This window comes from Symphalangus syndactylus, chromosome 14, assembly GCF_028878055.3.
Source record: "Symphalangus syndactylus isolate Jambi chromosome 14, NHGRI_mSymSyn1-v2.1_pri, whole genome shotgun sequence".
Lineage (NCBI taxonomy): Eukaryota > Metazoa > Chordata > Mammalia > Primates > Hylobatidae > Symphalangus > Symphalangus syndactylus.
The window spans coordinates 54,150,365-54,168,820 of record NC_072436.2 but is presented as its reverse complement, the minus strand read 5'-3'; the positions used below and the strand labels follow the sequence as shown (position 1 = coordinate 54,168,820).

Here is an 18,456-nt window from a genome sequence, read left to right as displayed (position 1 = left end):
ATGATTGGGAAATACTCTTTGGATAGTTTTAGGTATTTAGATTTTGTCAGTCTATTCTTTTGATAAGTAATTCAATGTATGTTTACAGGAACATTGTTTTGTGGGAGCCCATTTCTACGGCTACCAGTTTTTATTTTTGGTCAGTTTCTCTTTCTTCAGTGGGGATGCATACCCAGGTGGCATTTACATCTCTTTTAGAGGTCATTTGATTCAGCCTTACACTGTGACAAGGCTCTGGGTGTACTGCTGAGGGAATAGTTCCCCTGCTGTGCCAGTTGGCTGATTATCTGTGGTTATCCTGTGTATAAAGCATTTTTATAAGTTCACAGACCTCTCTGCTCAAATGTCAGGTCAACATAGAGGCCTCCCTGACCACCTCTAAAATAGCATCTGCCTACTGTCTCTCTTCATTCCTTTTCCCTACTATATTTATCTTCAGAGCACTCGTCACCACTAGACACATTATATATTTATTTGTTTACTGTCTGTCGCTCACCTTCAAAATGTAGTGTTCAGGAGTAAAGGAACTTGTCCTGTTCTCTGCTTTTCTTTCTCTTTCTCTTTCTTTCTGCTTTTCTTTCTTTCTTTCTTTCTCTCTTTCTTTCTTTCTTTCTCTCTCTCTCTCTCTCTTCCTTCCTTCCTTTCTTTCTCTTTCTTTCTTCTTTCTTCTTTCTTTTTCTTCCTTCCTTCCTTCCTTCCTTCCTTTCTCTTCCTTCCTTCTTCCTTCCTTCCTTCCTTCCTTCCTTCCTTCCTTCCTTCCTCTCTCTCTCCCCTTCCTTCCTTCCTTCCTTCCTTCCTTCCTTCCTTCCTTCCTTCCTTCTTTCTGTTTTTTTTTTTTTTTTTTTTTTTGAGACACAGTTTCACTCTTATTGCCCAGGCTGGAGTGCAGTGGCATGATCTTGGCTCACTGCAAGCTCTGCCTCCTGGGTTCAAGCGATTTTCCTGCCTCAGCTTCCTGAGTAGCTGGGATTACAGGCACCCACCACCACACCTGCCTAATTTTTGTACTTTTAGTAGAGACAAAATTTCACCATGTTGCCCAGGCTGGTCTTAAACTCCTGACCTCAGGTGATACGCCCGCCTCGGCCTCCCAAAATGCTGGGATTACAGGCGTGAGCCCCCAGGCCCTTCTGTTGCCTGAAGTAGTCTCTGACATGTAGTGTTTATAGAACGAATGAATGAAATGAGGGAGTGAATGAATAAATTATCCCACTGCTAATGGAGGGAGGAAGGAGCAATCTATACTTGAAGAAGTAGAAGGAGCAGGAAGGCCGGGTGCAGTGGCTCACGCCTATAATCCCAGCACTTTGGAAGGCCGAGGCGGGAGGATCACCTGAGGCCGGGAGTTCAAGACCAGCCTGACCAACATGGAGAAACCCCATCTCTACTAAAAATACAAAATTAGCCGGGGTGGTGGCACATGCCTGTAATCCCAGCTACTCGGGAGGCTGAGGCAGGAGAATCGCTTGAACCCAGGAGGTGGAGGTTGCGGTGAGCCGAGATCACGCCACTGCACTCCAGCCTGGGCAACAAGAGCAAAACTGCATCTCAAAAAAAAAAAAAAAAAAAAGAAGGAGCAGGAAGGTACTCAGGGTATGCCAAGATCTCCATTTGAGCCAAAGAGCAGAGTTAAACAAAGGTAACGACCACAGCGACTCTGTGGCAGGGATATATATGTACCAGTCCACAAATGTGCAAGGAAAAACAACTTCATTTTTCTATAAGTCAACTCAGTTTCTATTCTGAGGCTTGATTTTGTCCGGATGAGGCACTTAATAGCTTTAGAGTTGTAGTCCTGCCCCACCTTTGCCCAGAGGTGAGGGGTGGGAGTTGAGGTGCGCCCTGCCTGTGCTGGGGTGTAGTGTCTGGTTCAACCTCAGATGCTGAGACAGTGCTCCTGCCTCTCCACCCAGGCCAGAGAGACCAGTAGTCGGCGGCACCCTGAGCCTCGCCCACCAGGATTTTCCTTTCGTCAGTTCTTCCTTGCTCACCCATTGGGTGCTATGACAAGAAGGTGCTTTCTCTACAGCTATCTTCTGCTTTTTAGCCATGGCTTCAGTTTCTGTTCTCAATTCCAGGGTAAGTTTCAGTTCTTTATTCTCATCCCTGATGTAAGACCTGATTCTCAGGTCTGATGATTTGGTAATGAAATGAGGTAGTTTTGCTTGGAGACTCCTACGCTGCCCTTTTTTCATCATAAATGTTATAGAACATTTCCTAACTAAGGCATTTCTTAGTAGTATTCCTCCTAACCCAAGTACTTTGTTTCACTTAAATGATGAGTATATATATATTAGAGCCATATTGGTTAATACAGCATTGGTACTTGGATTTCTTTCATTATAAATTAACTATTTATCTTAATAATTGAAAAAATCCAATTTAAATGGAATCATAGCACTAAAATTTTGTGAGGGAATTTTTAGCACTGTTATTAGACACTGTTTTACTTTGTCTACAAACTGGGGGTTTTAATAGAAAATGTTAGGAATTAAAGTAATCGAGGTCAGTAGCCAGCAGTGTATGGCAGTGTCATCTGTGGGGGCTTCTTAAAGTACAAAAGCCTGGGTCCTATCTGCAAAGGCCCTGATTTGGAGAGTTTCCTGGAGGTCCGAACCCTGTATCCCATTGACCACAAGCCAAAAGTCCAGTCCAGCCCCCTCATTCTTTTTACTGATGAAGAAACTGAAGGTCCAAAAACCACAGGGATTTGTGCAGCCTCTCACATGTGAAAGAAATGGTTTCAACAAGTACATCCCAGCAGACTCTGACTCCAAAGCTGGGGTAAAGCTTTCTGGGTGACGATGTTTAAAACAGAACGCGATGTTTGTCATCTCTTTGTAATTCTGCAAGTGAAAATGATGAAGATATTCTTTTTATTGGAATCAACACTTGGGTGGTCAGGTTAGCAGTTCCCAAAGGTCATATTTACATTTTACCGGAGTCAGTTGTCTAAAGAGAAAGTATCTTTCTTCCCTGCCTGTGGTGAGGCTTAAGTTTACAACAGGACTGGGGGCATGCAGTGGACACAACCATGATTACGAGAGGGTGGAGAACGCAGGGGACCAGCAACCCCATCATAGCTCGAGGACCCTCACGGGACTTGACGCTCAGAGAGGCAGTTGACACGTATTGCATGCACACTGGCTAAGTTCCTTCAGGACATGGACAGAGGAGGAGGCCTCGTGACACAGATTCGTCTATATCATTGATGTCACGCTCCAGAGAGTTTAAACATGGGCCCGCCTGGGCATCAGTGTATTCTCACCTGCAGCCAGGATTGAGAACTTTTGCTTTGGGAGACTTTCATTATCCTTTTATGTCCATTACTAAAAAAAGAGGAGATGGATTGCAGATAATTTAAGATGCCTGACACCACTGCCCTACATGCACGCACATGCACGTCCACACATTTTAAAGAGTAAAAGCCCAACCCACGTTATCAACAAATCTTAACAACGAGGGCTTGCAGAGTGGTTTGGATGAAATCACCACCTTCTTCTGCAGGAAATCAACATGGCACATGGATACATATGTAACAAACCTGCACATTGTGCACATGTACCCTAAAACCCTAAAGTATAATAAAAAAAAAAAATTACTCTTTCATAAAAAAAAAAAAAAAAAAAAAAAAAAAATGTCTCACTCAAGTAGCCTAACCTTCAGTTGGAGAGTAACTGGCTACTTCTCAGTTCTTGCTGCATTCTCTGGCTGGAAGCTGAAGATCACCAGCCACTAGCCCACCAGCCATCAGCCACCAGTCCACCAGCCTACCAGCCACTAGCCCAGCAGCCCACCAGCCACCGGCCCCCCAGCCCACCAGTCACTAGCCCACCAGCCACCAGCCACTAGCCTACCAGCCCACCAGGCCACCAACCCACCAGCCACCAGCCCACCAGCCCACCAGGCCACCAACCCACCAGTCACCAGCCCGCCAGCCCACCAGGCCGCCAACCCACCAGTCACCAGCCCGCCAGCCCACCAGACCGCCAACCCACCAGTCACCAGCCCGCCAGCCCACCAGGCCGCCAACCCACCAGTCACCAGCCCGCCAGCCCACCAGGCCGCCAACCCACCAGTCACCAGCCCGCCAGCCCACCAGGCCGCCAACCCACCAGTCACCAGCCCGCCAGCCCACCAGCCCGCCAACCCACCTGTCACCAGCCCGCCAGCCCACCAGCCCACCAACCCACCGGCCACCAGCCACCAGCCACCAGCCCACCAGCCCAGCAGAAAAGACAGAATATAGCTTCTCAGTAACTTACATTAGTTCCCTTTCTTAAGAAAATCTTAATATTTGGTCTTTGTATTTAACACTCCTCAGCGTCACTGTGGTGCGACTGCAGGTGGATTTATTTTCATGTATCCTGCTCATAATTTGTGTGCCTTTTCAGTTGGAGCACTCACCCTTCTTCAATTCTGGTGAATGCTCCTCCATTATCTCTTCAATATGTTGCCTCTCCCTCACTCTCCCTATTCTCTCCTTCAAATCCCTATTTAGATTTATATTGAATTTGTCATTCTACTCTTCACATTACATTGATTTCACTTCCATAATTTCTGCTCTTTCTCTGTGTTTTGGTCTGATTTCCTTAGAATCATCTTCCAAACTACAAGTCCTCTATTTAGTCATCTAGTTTAACTTGCCTACGGAGTGTTTTAACCTTAATGGCTATCTATTTTATTTCTATTTGCTTCCTTATTTTCCCCAACATCCTCTCCCTGCCCTGTGGATTCTGTCCTTTCCTTTATTTCTCTGAGCATCTTAAGCCTCTCAGACTGTTTAATCATCATTAGGTCTTGCAGAGTGGGTCCCGCCTTTGGCTGTGTCTGCTGAGTCTCTCTTCCTTACGATCTCATGTGGACATGAATAGTCACCTTATACTTCTTCAGTAACATAATTCCAGTTTTTCAAGATAATATTCACTGTCTTCCTACACTGAATGCTCAGTTTACAGACTATTCTTCCCACCGATTTCCAGACCTCACATTTCGTGTGAGATAGCTCATAGTGTTTTAGAGCCCTGATTGGAGGAGAGTACTGTGGGCTGGCTCTTCTATAATTAAGATTGGGATGGGAGAAAGGAAGAAGAAAGCACATTTCCAAATAAATTTATCAACAAGGTTAAGCAGATGGCAATTTGATTTTTTTGAAAAAACAGTAACAATGGCTTGCTAGGATGTTGTAGCTACATCACTACGAATGCTAGATTTTAAGGTTAAAAAAAGAAAACCCTAACAATCTTTATTAAAGGACATCACATGATTATATTTTCTTAATGGAAAATTCTTATGTTTCTGGCTGTTCCCCATCAGAGGTCATTTCTAGACTACTAGACGTTGGTGCTTCCCTTTTTTGTGTGTTCTTGGTGTTGCTACAACAGTCCATCAGTGTGCAGGGATGAAACACAATGTCACACCAGTTGAGAAGACACAAAACCCTTGCCTTTGTCCTGGAAACTGAGCTTCTATTCATGCAGCCCAAGATCATCAAACCATTTTAGATAACATCACACCACTGAGTATAAGGTTTAGTTATCTAAAACCTTGAAGATCTCACATAGAACCTGCTGCCTGGACTCTGGAGGCAGCTGGTTGTGGGACTCCTGCTATCTCATCATTGCGACCCCAAGGGACATCTATAGAGATGGCGTGATGTGCTGTTGCACTCTCAGTATCCTGCCATGGCCCTTGCCTGGGTCTTGAATTTAGGAGCCAGTCACAGAAGGAAATGGAATGAGCTTAGGCCTCTGCCCAGAAAGACTATCACCTTTCTGAGGGAGGAACTCTGGCCTATGTGAAACAATGGGGGTACGCGGCCACATGCTCATCACGTGGGCCAGACGAATGCTACAGGAGGGAAGGGAGAGGCCAAGGGTTGGTGAAGCTTCACAGGCAGACTCAGCTTCAATCTGGCCTTGAGGGATGAGTTGGGCCTGTGCATACAGCCCTGGAGGTACATGTGAGGATGGGTGCATGCTGGCAGCTCAGGCTGCCCCTGGGTATGAATGGCTGGACAAGTGTTGGTCATGGGTGATAGTGACAGGCAGGAGGTCAGGGGTAAGGAAGCTAGAGGGGAGCCTGCTGATAAGTGACTGAACATAGGAGGGGAGGTGGTGGCAGGCAGGTGACAAGCAGGAAAAGGTAATAACATAAATAGCCACTGCTCACTGAGTGCTTCCTATGTGTTGGGCTTGGTAGCTCTGTTACATGAATTATCTCATTTAATCCCCACACATCCTATCAGGTAGAGGAGGCTACTATCCTCATTTTCCAGATGGGGAATCTGAGGCTAAAGGGAGTTAAATGCGTTGCTCCAGGTTATACAGATAGCAAGTGATAAAGTGTAGATATGAACCCTGGCCATCAGGCCCCAGAGTTTGTGCTCCTAGTCATCATGAAATACTGTGCCTCAGAGGATTGCAGTGACTTGTCTTAATGCTGCTAAATATTGCAGGGTGGATCATCTCGGTCATGATCCTTGATTTCCATTGGCTGTCATCTTTGGAAGTAAGACATTGCTCACTCAACAGTTATGATGCTGCCAATCCCTGGCCTTATATTGTGTGTTGAGGACATCTAGATGAATCAGATTGGTCACTGCTCTTGAGGAGGTGACAGTCCCCACAAGGAGGTCACAAGAAGAGCCATGTAAACATATAATTATATTGCAGCATGGCAAATGATGACTCAGTGGATGTTTCTACAAAGCGCTTGGGAATCTCAGGAGAAGGAGTGGCCAATTCTATGAGAGGGAGCTGGGGAAGGCTTCAGAAAGATGAAGATGGTTAGGATAAGTTTTGAAAGATGAATAGTTAATCAGATAAATGTGGGAGCGTAAAGGGTTTCAAAGCAGAGGAAGTAAGGTTCAGAGGTGTGGCAATATGGGAGAGCATGGCAGGTCAGAGAGTGGGCACAGCTGGAAGATATCCAAGCATAAAGTCCAAGTCTCAATTATGTTCTGCAGATTACTGTCTCTGGGCGAGTTGAGTTCTGCCGTCAAATGTGTGGCAAGCCTTGTATCTTATCATCTTTTTTTAGAGATTCACCATGCGTGTAGCATACTAAAGGTGTTAAGAAGTACTGCAGTCAGTCAACCCATTTAAATCTTTTTAAACATGAGTTTCCCATTTTAATTGTCCACAGAATCCTTTTTTAACTCCCAAATAACACTTTAGCTTTTTCATTTCAAGAATTTTTATTTTACATAGTTTTCATCTCTCTGCTGAGATTCCCTACCTGTTCACTCACCAAGACCACATTTTGCTCTAATTCTATGAACGGAAGTTTGACGGCTGCTTTAAAGTCTTTTTTGCTAATCCTAAAATCTGGTCCATTTTAGGTTTACTTTCAATTGACTGCTTTTTAAACAATAATAACTATGGTTCACATTATCCTGTTACTTTGTATGTCTAGCCCTTCTTGATTGTTTATTGGACATTGTGATAGTGCACTTTAGAGAACACCGGTTTCTGTTCTTTCTCTGAAAAGTGTTGATACTTGTTTTAACAGGGTTATTAGTGTCTAATCAATGTGAATTTATGTAGACTAATTTTTATACTTGGTTAGTGCAGATATATGGAAAGTTCAAGACACTTTCCAAGCCCTTCTAACTTGGCAGGACTCATTTGCCAATCTCTTTATCCCGTGTGAACCTTGTTCTAAAACCATTCGACTTTAGACTTTGATAGGACGGGTTTAGAGTAGATGTTACTCTAGGCCTCGTGTGTAGACAGAAGTGACTCCATCTTGGATACTAATCCACCATGTTGACTTCTGATTAGCCCCAGTCCTGTAAATTCCTTCTGATGCCTACTTTATTTACTGTCCTTGGTGGAAGAACATGTCCACATTGGTGTCATAACACAGAGTGTAGCTTTGACACAGATGGCATTCTTGCCTGTTCTGGAGGATTGTCCTTCGTTGTCTTACACAAAGCACATCCCCCCACCCTCCCTAAGGCATGTAATCCCTGAGTCTAGGGACTAGCAGTGCAGAGATCTACCTGTCTTGCTGACACCTAAGATCATGCTTCTTTTTGTAAATTCTCCTAACAAAACACCTTTTACTGACAAGCTGAATTTGGTCTGCCTCATTATTTGGTTTCTTAGTCCCTGTGGCATTTGGGGCCACTTTGCATCTAAGGCCCCTTCTTTAATAAGCTTTGTTCTTGCTCCTAAGGAGCAGGCTTTCCCGTGTCTCATCTGGATGCCACGGGTGTCAATGAGGTGTGAACAAGGTCTCTTCACTCTGGCAGGCTGGACCCTAATGTCAAGTACTTTTCAGCCTCTAATATCTTTGTTCCACTCTCAATATGATAGCAATTGCTGTCTGGTGAGCCACAGGAGGTCTTGCTCTGCACGTGGACAGCTCATCCTTCAACAGATTCATAGAGGTTCCCCATGTGGACTACTGGGGTCCCCTTTCTGCATAGCTCCCTCCTCTGCTATGTCCCGCCACAGATTCCAGCTGTCTTGGCTGACCCAAACTATCATTTCTGCCTCCTCAGCTGACAGACCACAGTGCTCAGGTTGGACTCCTGCTCTCAGCTGCATTTAGTTGGAAAGCTTTCCCCAGGCAGATATTTGGATAGTCATGAGACTCACCTTGTAAGTTTCCCTTCTGTCAGGGATTAGTCTTGTGTTGCCCGTTGTTCGCTGCAAAAAAAACCGTTCCTCTATACTTTGTCCAGTTTTGTAGTTGTTTATGGAGGGAGGATTATTCTGGCATCAGTGGCTCCATCATGGTCAGAAATGGAAGCCCAATGTAATACTGTTCAATAGTGTACAAAACCAGCAACATGAAAAATATACTTTGAGAAACATTGAGATAAGTTTATGTTTAATTTCAGTGCAATTTTCAGCAGTAAGAATTTGTGTATTCCAGCAGCTTGCTTTATAACTCTCCTTTGATCTCCAATAGGCCTCATAACTTAATATGTCTAAAACAAAAGTCTTAATTTCCAAAGACTCATTTCCAAACCTGCACTTTCCTCAGACTTTCCCATTTCAGCAAATGGCCACTTCACCATTCTAGCTTCTCAGGCCAAAACTCTTGATGTTGGTGTTATCCTTGACTATTTTCTTTCTCTTGTACCCTACATTCAATACATCGGAAAGCTGTTGCTCTATCCTCAAAATATAACCAGGAACTGACCATGTCTCACCACCTTTACATACCAGTTTTGATCAAATAATCATCATCTCTCACTTACACTATTGCAAGAGCTTCCAACTTGGTCTCTCTGTTTCTTTCTTGGCCCTTTTAATCTATTGTTCACCTGGCAACCAGCGTGACCCTTTTAAAATATAAGCTTATGTTATGCCTCTGCCCAACCCTCTCTAGTGGCTTTTCCTCACATTTAGAGTAAATTCAAAGTTATTTCCATGTCCTCAAAAGCCTGAATTGATTTGAACCCTGGATATCTCTCCTTCCCCTCTTCCTTCTGCTCTATCATGGCCCTTCAACCACACTTCCCTCCTTGGCAACATCTCATGAATATGCCAGGCACACACCCATGAAAGGGCCTTTGTACCTGCCAGCTCTTCTTCCTGGAATGCTCTCCCTCCCAACTTCCACATGGCTCCCTCCCTCTCTCACCTGAATACCCCTGTCACTCTCTATTGCCTCTCACTCCTTCATTGTCTTCATAGCATTTATCACTGCCTGACATATTCTATCTCTTTCTTTGTTTTTCTTGCCCACTCAAAGTAATCTTAGTAAGAATGGGGCCTTTGACACTGCTGTATCATGGGCATCTAGAGCAATGCCTGGCACTTAGTAGGCCCTCAGTAAATTAAGTTGAATACATAATATGCATTATGATAAATGTATTTAAATTGAAGTTTTATGAGGTGGTTCAGAGTGATAAAGATTGAAAAAAGATATCCTCAATTGCAAGTATGTTGGAAAAAAGCTGAATAATTTATTGACTCTTATGAACAACGGTCATTAATATAAAAGCACTTGTAGGTTGCTTTACCTGGGAAAAGTATTTTGGTTATTTTTATCTAGGTGAAGTTTTCTGGGCTCAGTCACCTTTTCCCAACAGGTCAATTTCAATAACAGCCCAAACTATTCCAAAAAAACACTATTTTCCTCTTAAACAAAAACAATGGCATTTGGAGCTGAAAATATCTTTCATTACATGAAGTTTGTGAGGCACAGGGTTTGCTCTGGAGTATGAAAAATGTGTCTGGAACTTGTGTTTATGTTCACATAAAACAAGCAAAAAACTATAGGCCTCTTCAGAAAGAGATTACCTGATGAAAATCTGCAAAGATACTTCAATCTTTCTACATCCTGGAGATTTTATGAAACCAAAGGGCACCCCTCGGAGCAAATATGGGGCCAAGGAAGCCAGGGAAGTATAATTACTTCTTCTTTGGTATGAATTTCCACCCAGGACTATTCCATTTGTTCACTATCCTAGAAGGACAAACTACGGTAACGATGGACATATTATTCCAAGTCATTGTAATCAACATCGCAAAGAATGTTGGTTCCTGATCCACAGAGATCAGGAAAGACCCTCAGGTACTTGTATTTTTTGAGGTTCCTGATATATCTTTAAAAAGATAAAATTCCAAAACAGGGCTATAAAAATGTGGCATATTTTACATGCATTAATTTAACAAAGGAATGCTTTTTTGAAAAGAACACACAATATGCTGTCATTATGCTATTTGGGGTATCTCTGTGACTGTGTAGAGTGCCTTATTTGAAGATAATATCAAAAATCTAAACTTCAGCTGCTTCAGGAATGTGACCCTTTTTGTGATGTATCTTGTTCACTCTCTGAATGTTACTAGGGTGTTTCACTGGTCAGTCAATGATTCTGAGCCTTTAAAAGTTGTCTCTTTAATCTGCACTCATTTCATAGCCATTTGATGAATAAATAGATGCCTCAATTTGATGAGGCTTGCCTTGGTGGGTAGAAAAAATTAATTATTTGACTAGCTAGTCTCAGGAACGTGATGGAAATATTCCAACTAATTCAAAAACTCTGTTCTTAAAAATCTCATTACCTGCTAAATACAATAAAAGTAGATGAAAGATTAAAAGCAGGACTCATATGGAAAATAGTATGGAGATTTCTCAAAGAACAAACATAGAACTAACTACTATCCGACCCACCAATCCCACTACTGGATATCTACCCAAAGGAAAAAAAATCATTATATAAAAAAGATACATGTACTCGCATGTTTATGCAGCACTATTCACAGTAGCAAAGATATGGAATCAACCTAAGTGTCCATCAGTGGTGATTGGATAAAGAAAATGTGGTATATATACCCAACAGAATACTCTTCAGCCATAAAAAAGAATGAAAGTGTGTCTTTTGCAACAATATGGATGGAATTGAAGGCCATTATCTTAAGTGAAACAACTCAGAAACAGAAAGACAAATACCACATGTTCTCACTTATAAATAGGAGCTTTTAAATAATATATACACGTGGACATAGAGTGTGAATGACCGACAGTGGGGATTGGCGAGGACAGAGGGTAGAGGGAGAGGGTGAGGGATGAGAAATTACTTAATGGGTACAATGTTTGTACACTGTTTGGCTGATGGGTACACTAAAAGCCCAGACTTCACCACTATACAATACATCCATGTAACAAAACTGCACTCATACCCCTTAAATTTATACAGATAAAATTTTAAAAATTAAAAAAATTGAAACACATACGTAGACAAAATTAAACAACAACAGCAAAAAGTATGACTCATAAAACTTACATTTTGAAGGGTGTTGGGGACTTGTTGAAGGTAAATTTCAGTGAGATTATAGCTGTATACACACAAGAGGCTTATGGAAAACGTTAAGGCATGGAGTAAGAAAGTGATCCCACTGGGAGAATCATGTGGTACAGCATTGACTGAGGATATTAATTAATTAATTAATCCATCTATCCAACAAATATTTGTTCCTTGTGTCCATCCATTCATCCAGTCATCCATCCAATTCAACCTTTATAGAGTGCCTATCCCGTGCCAGGCACTATGCTAAGTGTTGGGGGTACAGAGAAGAATATAGGACTGGAGCTCACAAGGGGTGGAAACAGAACCCACAGTTGCAGCCCAGGTTGCCAGTGACCTAACAGAGGTGAGCAGGTTTCTATGGTGTGTAGATGAAAGGCAGCTAACAGTCTAGGGAGATGAACAAGGGCATGACCCAATTCCTAGTTTTTTTCCACTTTGTTTTTCAAGAAGAATGCCCTTGAAGCTACAAATAATAGGATATTAGTATGAAGAAACTGATAATCTGAGGAAGAGGCTCATATTTACCTATTCGAAATAAATTTAGAGTTCTTTGAGTGTTTTGTGGGGTGTCAGGAGTAAAGAGGTTTTACTTATTCTGTATATTTCCTGGAGGCAAAACTAGACCAATAGAAAAAAAAGTAAGAAAAGGGGCGATTATAGCTCAGCATATAAAGGGTGTTTAATTAAACATGTCTTTGAATTGTAAGAGGGTTTTTTTTTTACCCTGTAGAAAAATTAGGATATGCAAGAAAAATATTAACATGAAGATAATTTAAATTATACCCAGTCTCACAACCTAGTCATAAACATTGTTGACAATGTGGCATATCTCTATCCAGCTTTGAAATGCATTACAGGGTCGAGATTACATAATGTGAAAATTCTGTCTTTCTTATTTATGTAACATTAAGCATTTCCCACATCATTACAGATCTTCACAAAAAGTAATTTCAGAGTTCTGATTCCAGCCAAGAGGAATAGCTGCATTCCTTCCAGGTCTTTCCTCTTGCAACTAAAAGGCTCTGCACAGAATGCAACAAACATGCTTAGGAAAATTCTGACAGGTGGAAAGAAGTTACATTGACTAAGGGCTTTGGGATTTGGGGAACAACATAGTGGTGAATTCCCTGGGTTTCCTTTCTGCCTCCATCTATCTTGAATGGAGCATTGATGAAACCTACAACCTGGAACCACCAGCAAGCACAGTAAAGGGAGAGAAAAGGCTCCAAGAAAAAGCCTATTCCCCTTGAATGAATGATCAGGAAAAGAGAAACAAAAGACAATAGAATATCAGCCCTGTTCCAGCAAAAGACCAATGAGAAAATATTCCCACCCAAGGTTCCCACCTGGCCCAATGGGAAGCTCATCTTCTATCTCCCCTAACAGCCCCAAGGAAGCAGGAGCGAAACTCTGATTTACCCACCGAGTGGTGTTGGAAGGTCCAAAAAGGGAGCCAATTTTCCATCTGCCACCCAGTGAAAGCAGACAGTACTCCAATTTTCCTGATTTGGTCTTTTCAGTGGGGCTGAGTAAGCTTCACTGAGCATCCACCCCCTCACCTACCATCAAGACAATGGAAAGATTCAGTTTGTGGCAGGGCTAGTCAGCCATCCCTGTCCTCCTGCCTCTGTGTCAGCTAGGTCTGGCAGGGAGCTGAGTTTATACCCCATTTGGAGACAAAGAGGCAGTGTGTGTTGGTGCTAACAGGGTTGCTGCACTTCCATCCCACTCACAGGCACTAATAGGCAGTATGAGCTTAACCTTTGTCAGGATGGTGTCGGCAAGACCCAGGAGGCAGCTGAAAACCCACTTACAGCTTGACCTGCATGCTACACCTAAAGTGGGTGACTGTCTGCTACAAAAAAAGATAAAATATTAAATGGATTCAGAGTCTTATAATGTTAACAACCAAAATGTCCAGGATATAATTGAAAATCATTCATCATACCAACAATCAAGAAAAATCACAATTTGAGCAAGAGAGGCAGTCAACAGCTGCTAACACTGAGATGACTCAGATGTTGAAATCATTTGACAAGGACTTTGAAGCAGCCAACATAAAAATGTTTCAACAAGCAATTATAAACATATTTGAAACACATGAAAATATTGATAACCTCGTAAGATATATAAAGTAGATTTAAAAAGAACCAAAGGGAAATCAAATTATGGAACTGCAAATACAGTCAGCAAAAATGTTTTAAAAACTCACTCAGTAGACTCAATGTCAGAAAAAATATGACAAATGAGTGAATCAATGAGATTGAAGATAAAACAATAGAAATTACCCAGTCTGAACAACACAGAGAAAATAAATTGAAAAGAAAAAGAACAGAGATTCAGGGATTATAATGAAAAAAATTTAACATGAATATTATTACCATCCTAGAAGGAGATGAGAAAGAATATGGAAAAAAAATTGAAGCAATAATAAATGAAATTTTCCCAATTTTGGAAAAAATATAAAACAACATATTTGAGAAAACAAGGGAATATCAAACAAGATAAAGAATTTTACACCAAGACACATTATAGTCAAACCTCTGAAAACTAAAGGCAAGTAAAAAAATCTTGAAGTATTTTCTCAATCTGTTTTATGTTGCTATAAAGGAATATCTGAGGCTGGGTAATTTATAAAGAAAATAAGTTTATTTGGCTCATTGTTCTACAGACTGTACAAGAAGCATGGTACAAGCGTCTGCATCTGGCGAGGGCCTCAGGCTGCTTCCACTCCTGGTGGAAGGTGAAGAGGAGCCAGCATGTGCAGAGATCCCATGGTAAGAGAAGGCAAGAGAGGAGGGGAAGAGGTGCCAGGCTCTTTTAAACAATCAGTTATTTGGAACTAATAAGGATGAGAACTCACTCACCCCCAAGGGAGGGCGTTAGTCTATTCGTGAAGAATGCCCCCATGAGCCGAACATCTCCCTTTAGGCCCCACATCCAACATTGCTACATTGAAGATCAAATTTTAGCAAGAGATTTGATGGGGACAAATGAACTATATCCAATCCATAGCAAGCATCTAGAGAGAATTAAAAAAAAAAAAAATCAAACCACAAAGTGGTGAGGGAGCTAAATATAATAGACTATGTCATTCCTCAAGAGTTTTTTTTTTTTTTTTCTAGACAGAGTCTTGCTCTGTCTCCCAGGCTGGAGTGCAGTGGCGCCATCTCGGCTCACTGCAACCTCCGCCTCCTGGGTTTAAGCGATTCCCCTGTCTCAGCCTCCTGAGTAGCTGGGACTACAGATGCCCGCCACCACACCCAGTTAATTTTTGTATTTTTATTAAAGATGGGGCTTCACCATGTTGGCCAGGCTGGTCTGGAACTCCTGACCTCAAGTGATCTACCTGCCTTGGCGTCTCAAAGTGTTGGGATTACAGGTGTGAGCCACCTGTCTGGCCCCTCATGAGTTTCTTAAAAAATATGTACTCATTGAAGCAAAAATCATACACCATTGATGTGGTACTCAATGTCTGTATAAGAAATATCAAAGAATTATATGTATATTTTTAGGGGATAAGTAGAAGTAAGGTTCCCACACTTAAAGTGGTAAAACATCATTAACAGTAGACCATAATAAGTTAAATGTCCAAATATACTGTAGACTTATAGACAAATCCACAGATATACTTGGGAATGTAGACACCCCACTGCCAGCAACTAACAGAACTACTAGACAGAAAATCAGCAAAGATGCAGAATATTTGAACACGACCACCATCCAACAAGAGCTAATTGACTTTTAAAGACCATTCAACCAGACAACAGAATAATACACATTCTTTTTAAGTACCCATGAAACATTCATGAAGACAGATCATTCATATCTTGGACCACAAAACAAATCTCAAGGCACTTAAAGGACTTAAAATCATACAAAGTAAGTTTCTTGAAGATAATAGGGTCAAGATAGGAATCAGTAATGGAAAGTCGATAGGAAAATCTCTAAGCACTTGGATATAAAATGATAGAATTCTAAATCATCTATGGGTTAAAGAGGAAATCCCAAAAGGAAAAATACATGTAACTGAATGAAAATAAAATATAGCATATCAATATTTGTGGAACGCATCTAAAGCAGTGCCAAGAAAAATAATAAGACCAGAAACCAGTGAGATTAAGTAATGTCAGTGAAAATGGCAGAGTAAGACTCTACACAACTCCTCTCCTCCATAAAAATAAACAGAAAGAGGCAAACTTTTCCTTTACTTCTTTCTTTCTTTCTTTCTTTCTTTCTTTCTTTCTTTCTTTCTTTCTTTCTTTCTTTCTTTCTTTCTTTCCTTCTTTATTTTTTTTTGAGACAGAGTCTCACTGTGTCGCCCAAGCTGGAGTGCAGTGGTGTGATCTTGGCTCACTGCAATTTCCGCCTCCTGGGTTCAAGTGATTCTCCTGCCTCAGCCTCCTGAGTAGCTGGGATTACAGGCGCCCACCACCATACCTGGCTAATTTTTGTATTTTTAGGAGAGACAGGGTTTTGCTATGTTGGCCAGGCTGGTCTCCAACTCCTGACCTCAGGTGATCCACCTGCCTCGGCCTCCCAAAGTGCTGGTATTCCAGGTGTGAGCCACCACACCTGGCCCAAACTTTTCTAAATCAACATTTTTCAGAACTGTGGAAATTAACCAAAGGTTTTCAGCAATCCAGGAGTATTTATTCAATAAAAAAGGCTGCGTTCAAGTAAGAACAGTGAGTTTTCTGGCATTTAAAGTTTCCCTATTCTCATCTTTCCTCACATCAGTTCTGTGGTAGCTTTGTAAACCAGCTGCCCACAGTGAAGATGAAAATCAACAGCCTGGTAGCCCCCAGAGAGTTCAGAACAGGACTGGATCTCCTCCCATGCCTCATTCCTTGAGAATTGTCATTATTTGACCTCTCAGAATGTTCCCTGCAAGGCTATCTTTATGTACCTGACTTTGTGCTTTCCCAGTGTGAAAAGCCTTGTCTCTGAGGTCATTTGTTGAAGACATCCAGAGGGAATTGCTTAACTTCACTGCTGCCTGAGGTGGTAGATACCAATAGGGAAAATAAGAGGTAACCAAAAAGCTTAAAAGGAAAAGGTGGGGAAAAAAATGTCCCCGGGGCTTTGGAAAGCTCCAACATATTCCTAGGAGTCTAGAAATCCACATACATGCATAGGGTTGTGCACATGCTCAGGAAAGACCTGAAAAATTCCTAAGCTCTCACCTCAGGCTGATGGTGAGACTGCAAAAACAGGAAGCGAATGGAAACGAAGAGTTGTAAACTGCCTGGCTGGGTTTTTACCCTAATATACGTACATGAAGCCTATCCTCAAAGACTGAGAGATGTATTGATCCAGAAGTTAAAAGAAATCTCTCCAGTTATTACACAACCATTGAGCTAAACAAGCAGAACTTCAGTGGCTACTCATGATGAAGAATACAGACTTTACAGAATCAATTCAAAAAAGCTGCTAAAAAACCCCCATCAAACAATAACAGCAAAAAAATAGCAATAATAATAAACCCTAGGGAGGGGAAAGAATCAGATTTTCAGAGTTGCCACATTATATTATTTTAAATGTCCACTTTTCAACAAAAAAGTGTAAGACGTTCAAAAAAAAAAAAAAACCAAGAAAATACGTCCCATATACAAAGAAAAACAGTATTTAGCAGAAATTGTTCCTGAAGCAGCCCAGGTGTTGGAATTACTAAATAAAGACTTTAAGTCAGCTATTTTAATTATGTTCTAAGAACTATAAAAAGAACCAAACAGAAAAGTACAATAACTGAAATGAAAATTCACAAGGATTTGAGCAAGCAGAATAAAGAGTCAGTGATCTTGAAGATAGGCCAATTAACATTATTCAACCTGAGGAATAGAAAGAAAATGGAATGAAGAAAAATGTATGGATACTTCCAGAGTCTTCCAGAGTACCAGAAGAAGAGGAGACAGAAAAAGGAGAATAAATGATATTTTAAGAAATCATGGCTCAAAACTTTACAAATGTAACGAAAAACATTACTTACGTATCCAGGAAACTCAACATACTTCAGGTAAGACAAACTCAGAGAGAGGCACATCTAGAAACACAGTCAAACTGTTGATATCCAATGATAAAAAATGAATTTTGAAAGAGCCAAGAGAGAAGAAATTCATTATATATACTAACAGCTGATTTCTCATCAGAACACACATAGCCAGAAAGCAGTAGGATAAAATATTCAAGTTCCTGAAAGAAAAGCACTATCAACAAGGAATCCCATCTCTAGCAAACTATCTTTTCAAAAAAGAAAGCAAAATTAACACATTCCTAGGTAAAAAAAAACTGAGAAAATTTATAACTAGCAAACTCACTATGCAAGAAATACTAAAGGAAGTCCTTCATACTGAATAAAAAGACATTACATAGTAACTTGAAGACATAAAGATCTCTAGTAAAGGTAATTACAAAGGTAAACATAAAATAGTATTAATTTTTTTCGTTTGTAACATTTTTTCTCATATCTGATTTACTATTATTTTTTTTTGAGATGGAGTTTTTGCTCTGTTGCCCAGGCTGGAGATGTGATGGCACGATATCTGCTCACTGCAACCTCCGCCTCCTGGGTTCAAACTATTCTCCTGCCTCAGCCTCCCGAGTAGCTGAGATTACAGGTGCCTACCACCACGCCTGGCTAATTTTTATATTTATAGTAGAGATGAGGTTTCACCATGTTGGCC

At 41.3% G+C, this 18,456-nt stretch overlaps 1 protein-coding gene across 1 annotated transcript in view; it reads left to right on the top strand.

The window, feature by feature from the left end:
* The first annotated feature begins 1,825 nt into the window (after positions 1 to 1,825).
* LOC134732334 (uncharacterized) overlaps positions 1,826 to 18,456 on the top strand; it is a 57,835-nt gene continuing 41,204 nt past the window's right edge. Inside the window, exons 1-2 of the mRNA XM_063616516.1 lie at positions 1,826 to 2,079; positions 14,445 to 14,550. Coding sequence (XP_063472586.1) covers positions 2,050 to 2,079; positions 14,445 to 14,550 — 136 coding nt within the window. The 5' untranslated portion in view covers positions 1,826 to 2,049. The remainder of the gene's footprint in view (positions 2,080 to 14,444; positions 14,551 to 18,456) is intronic.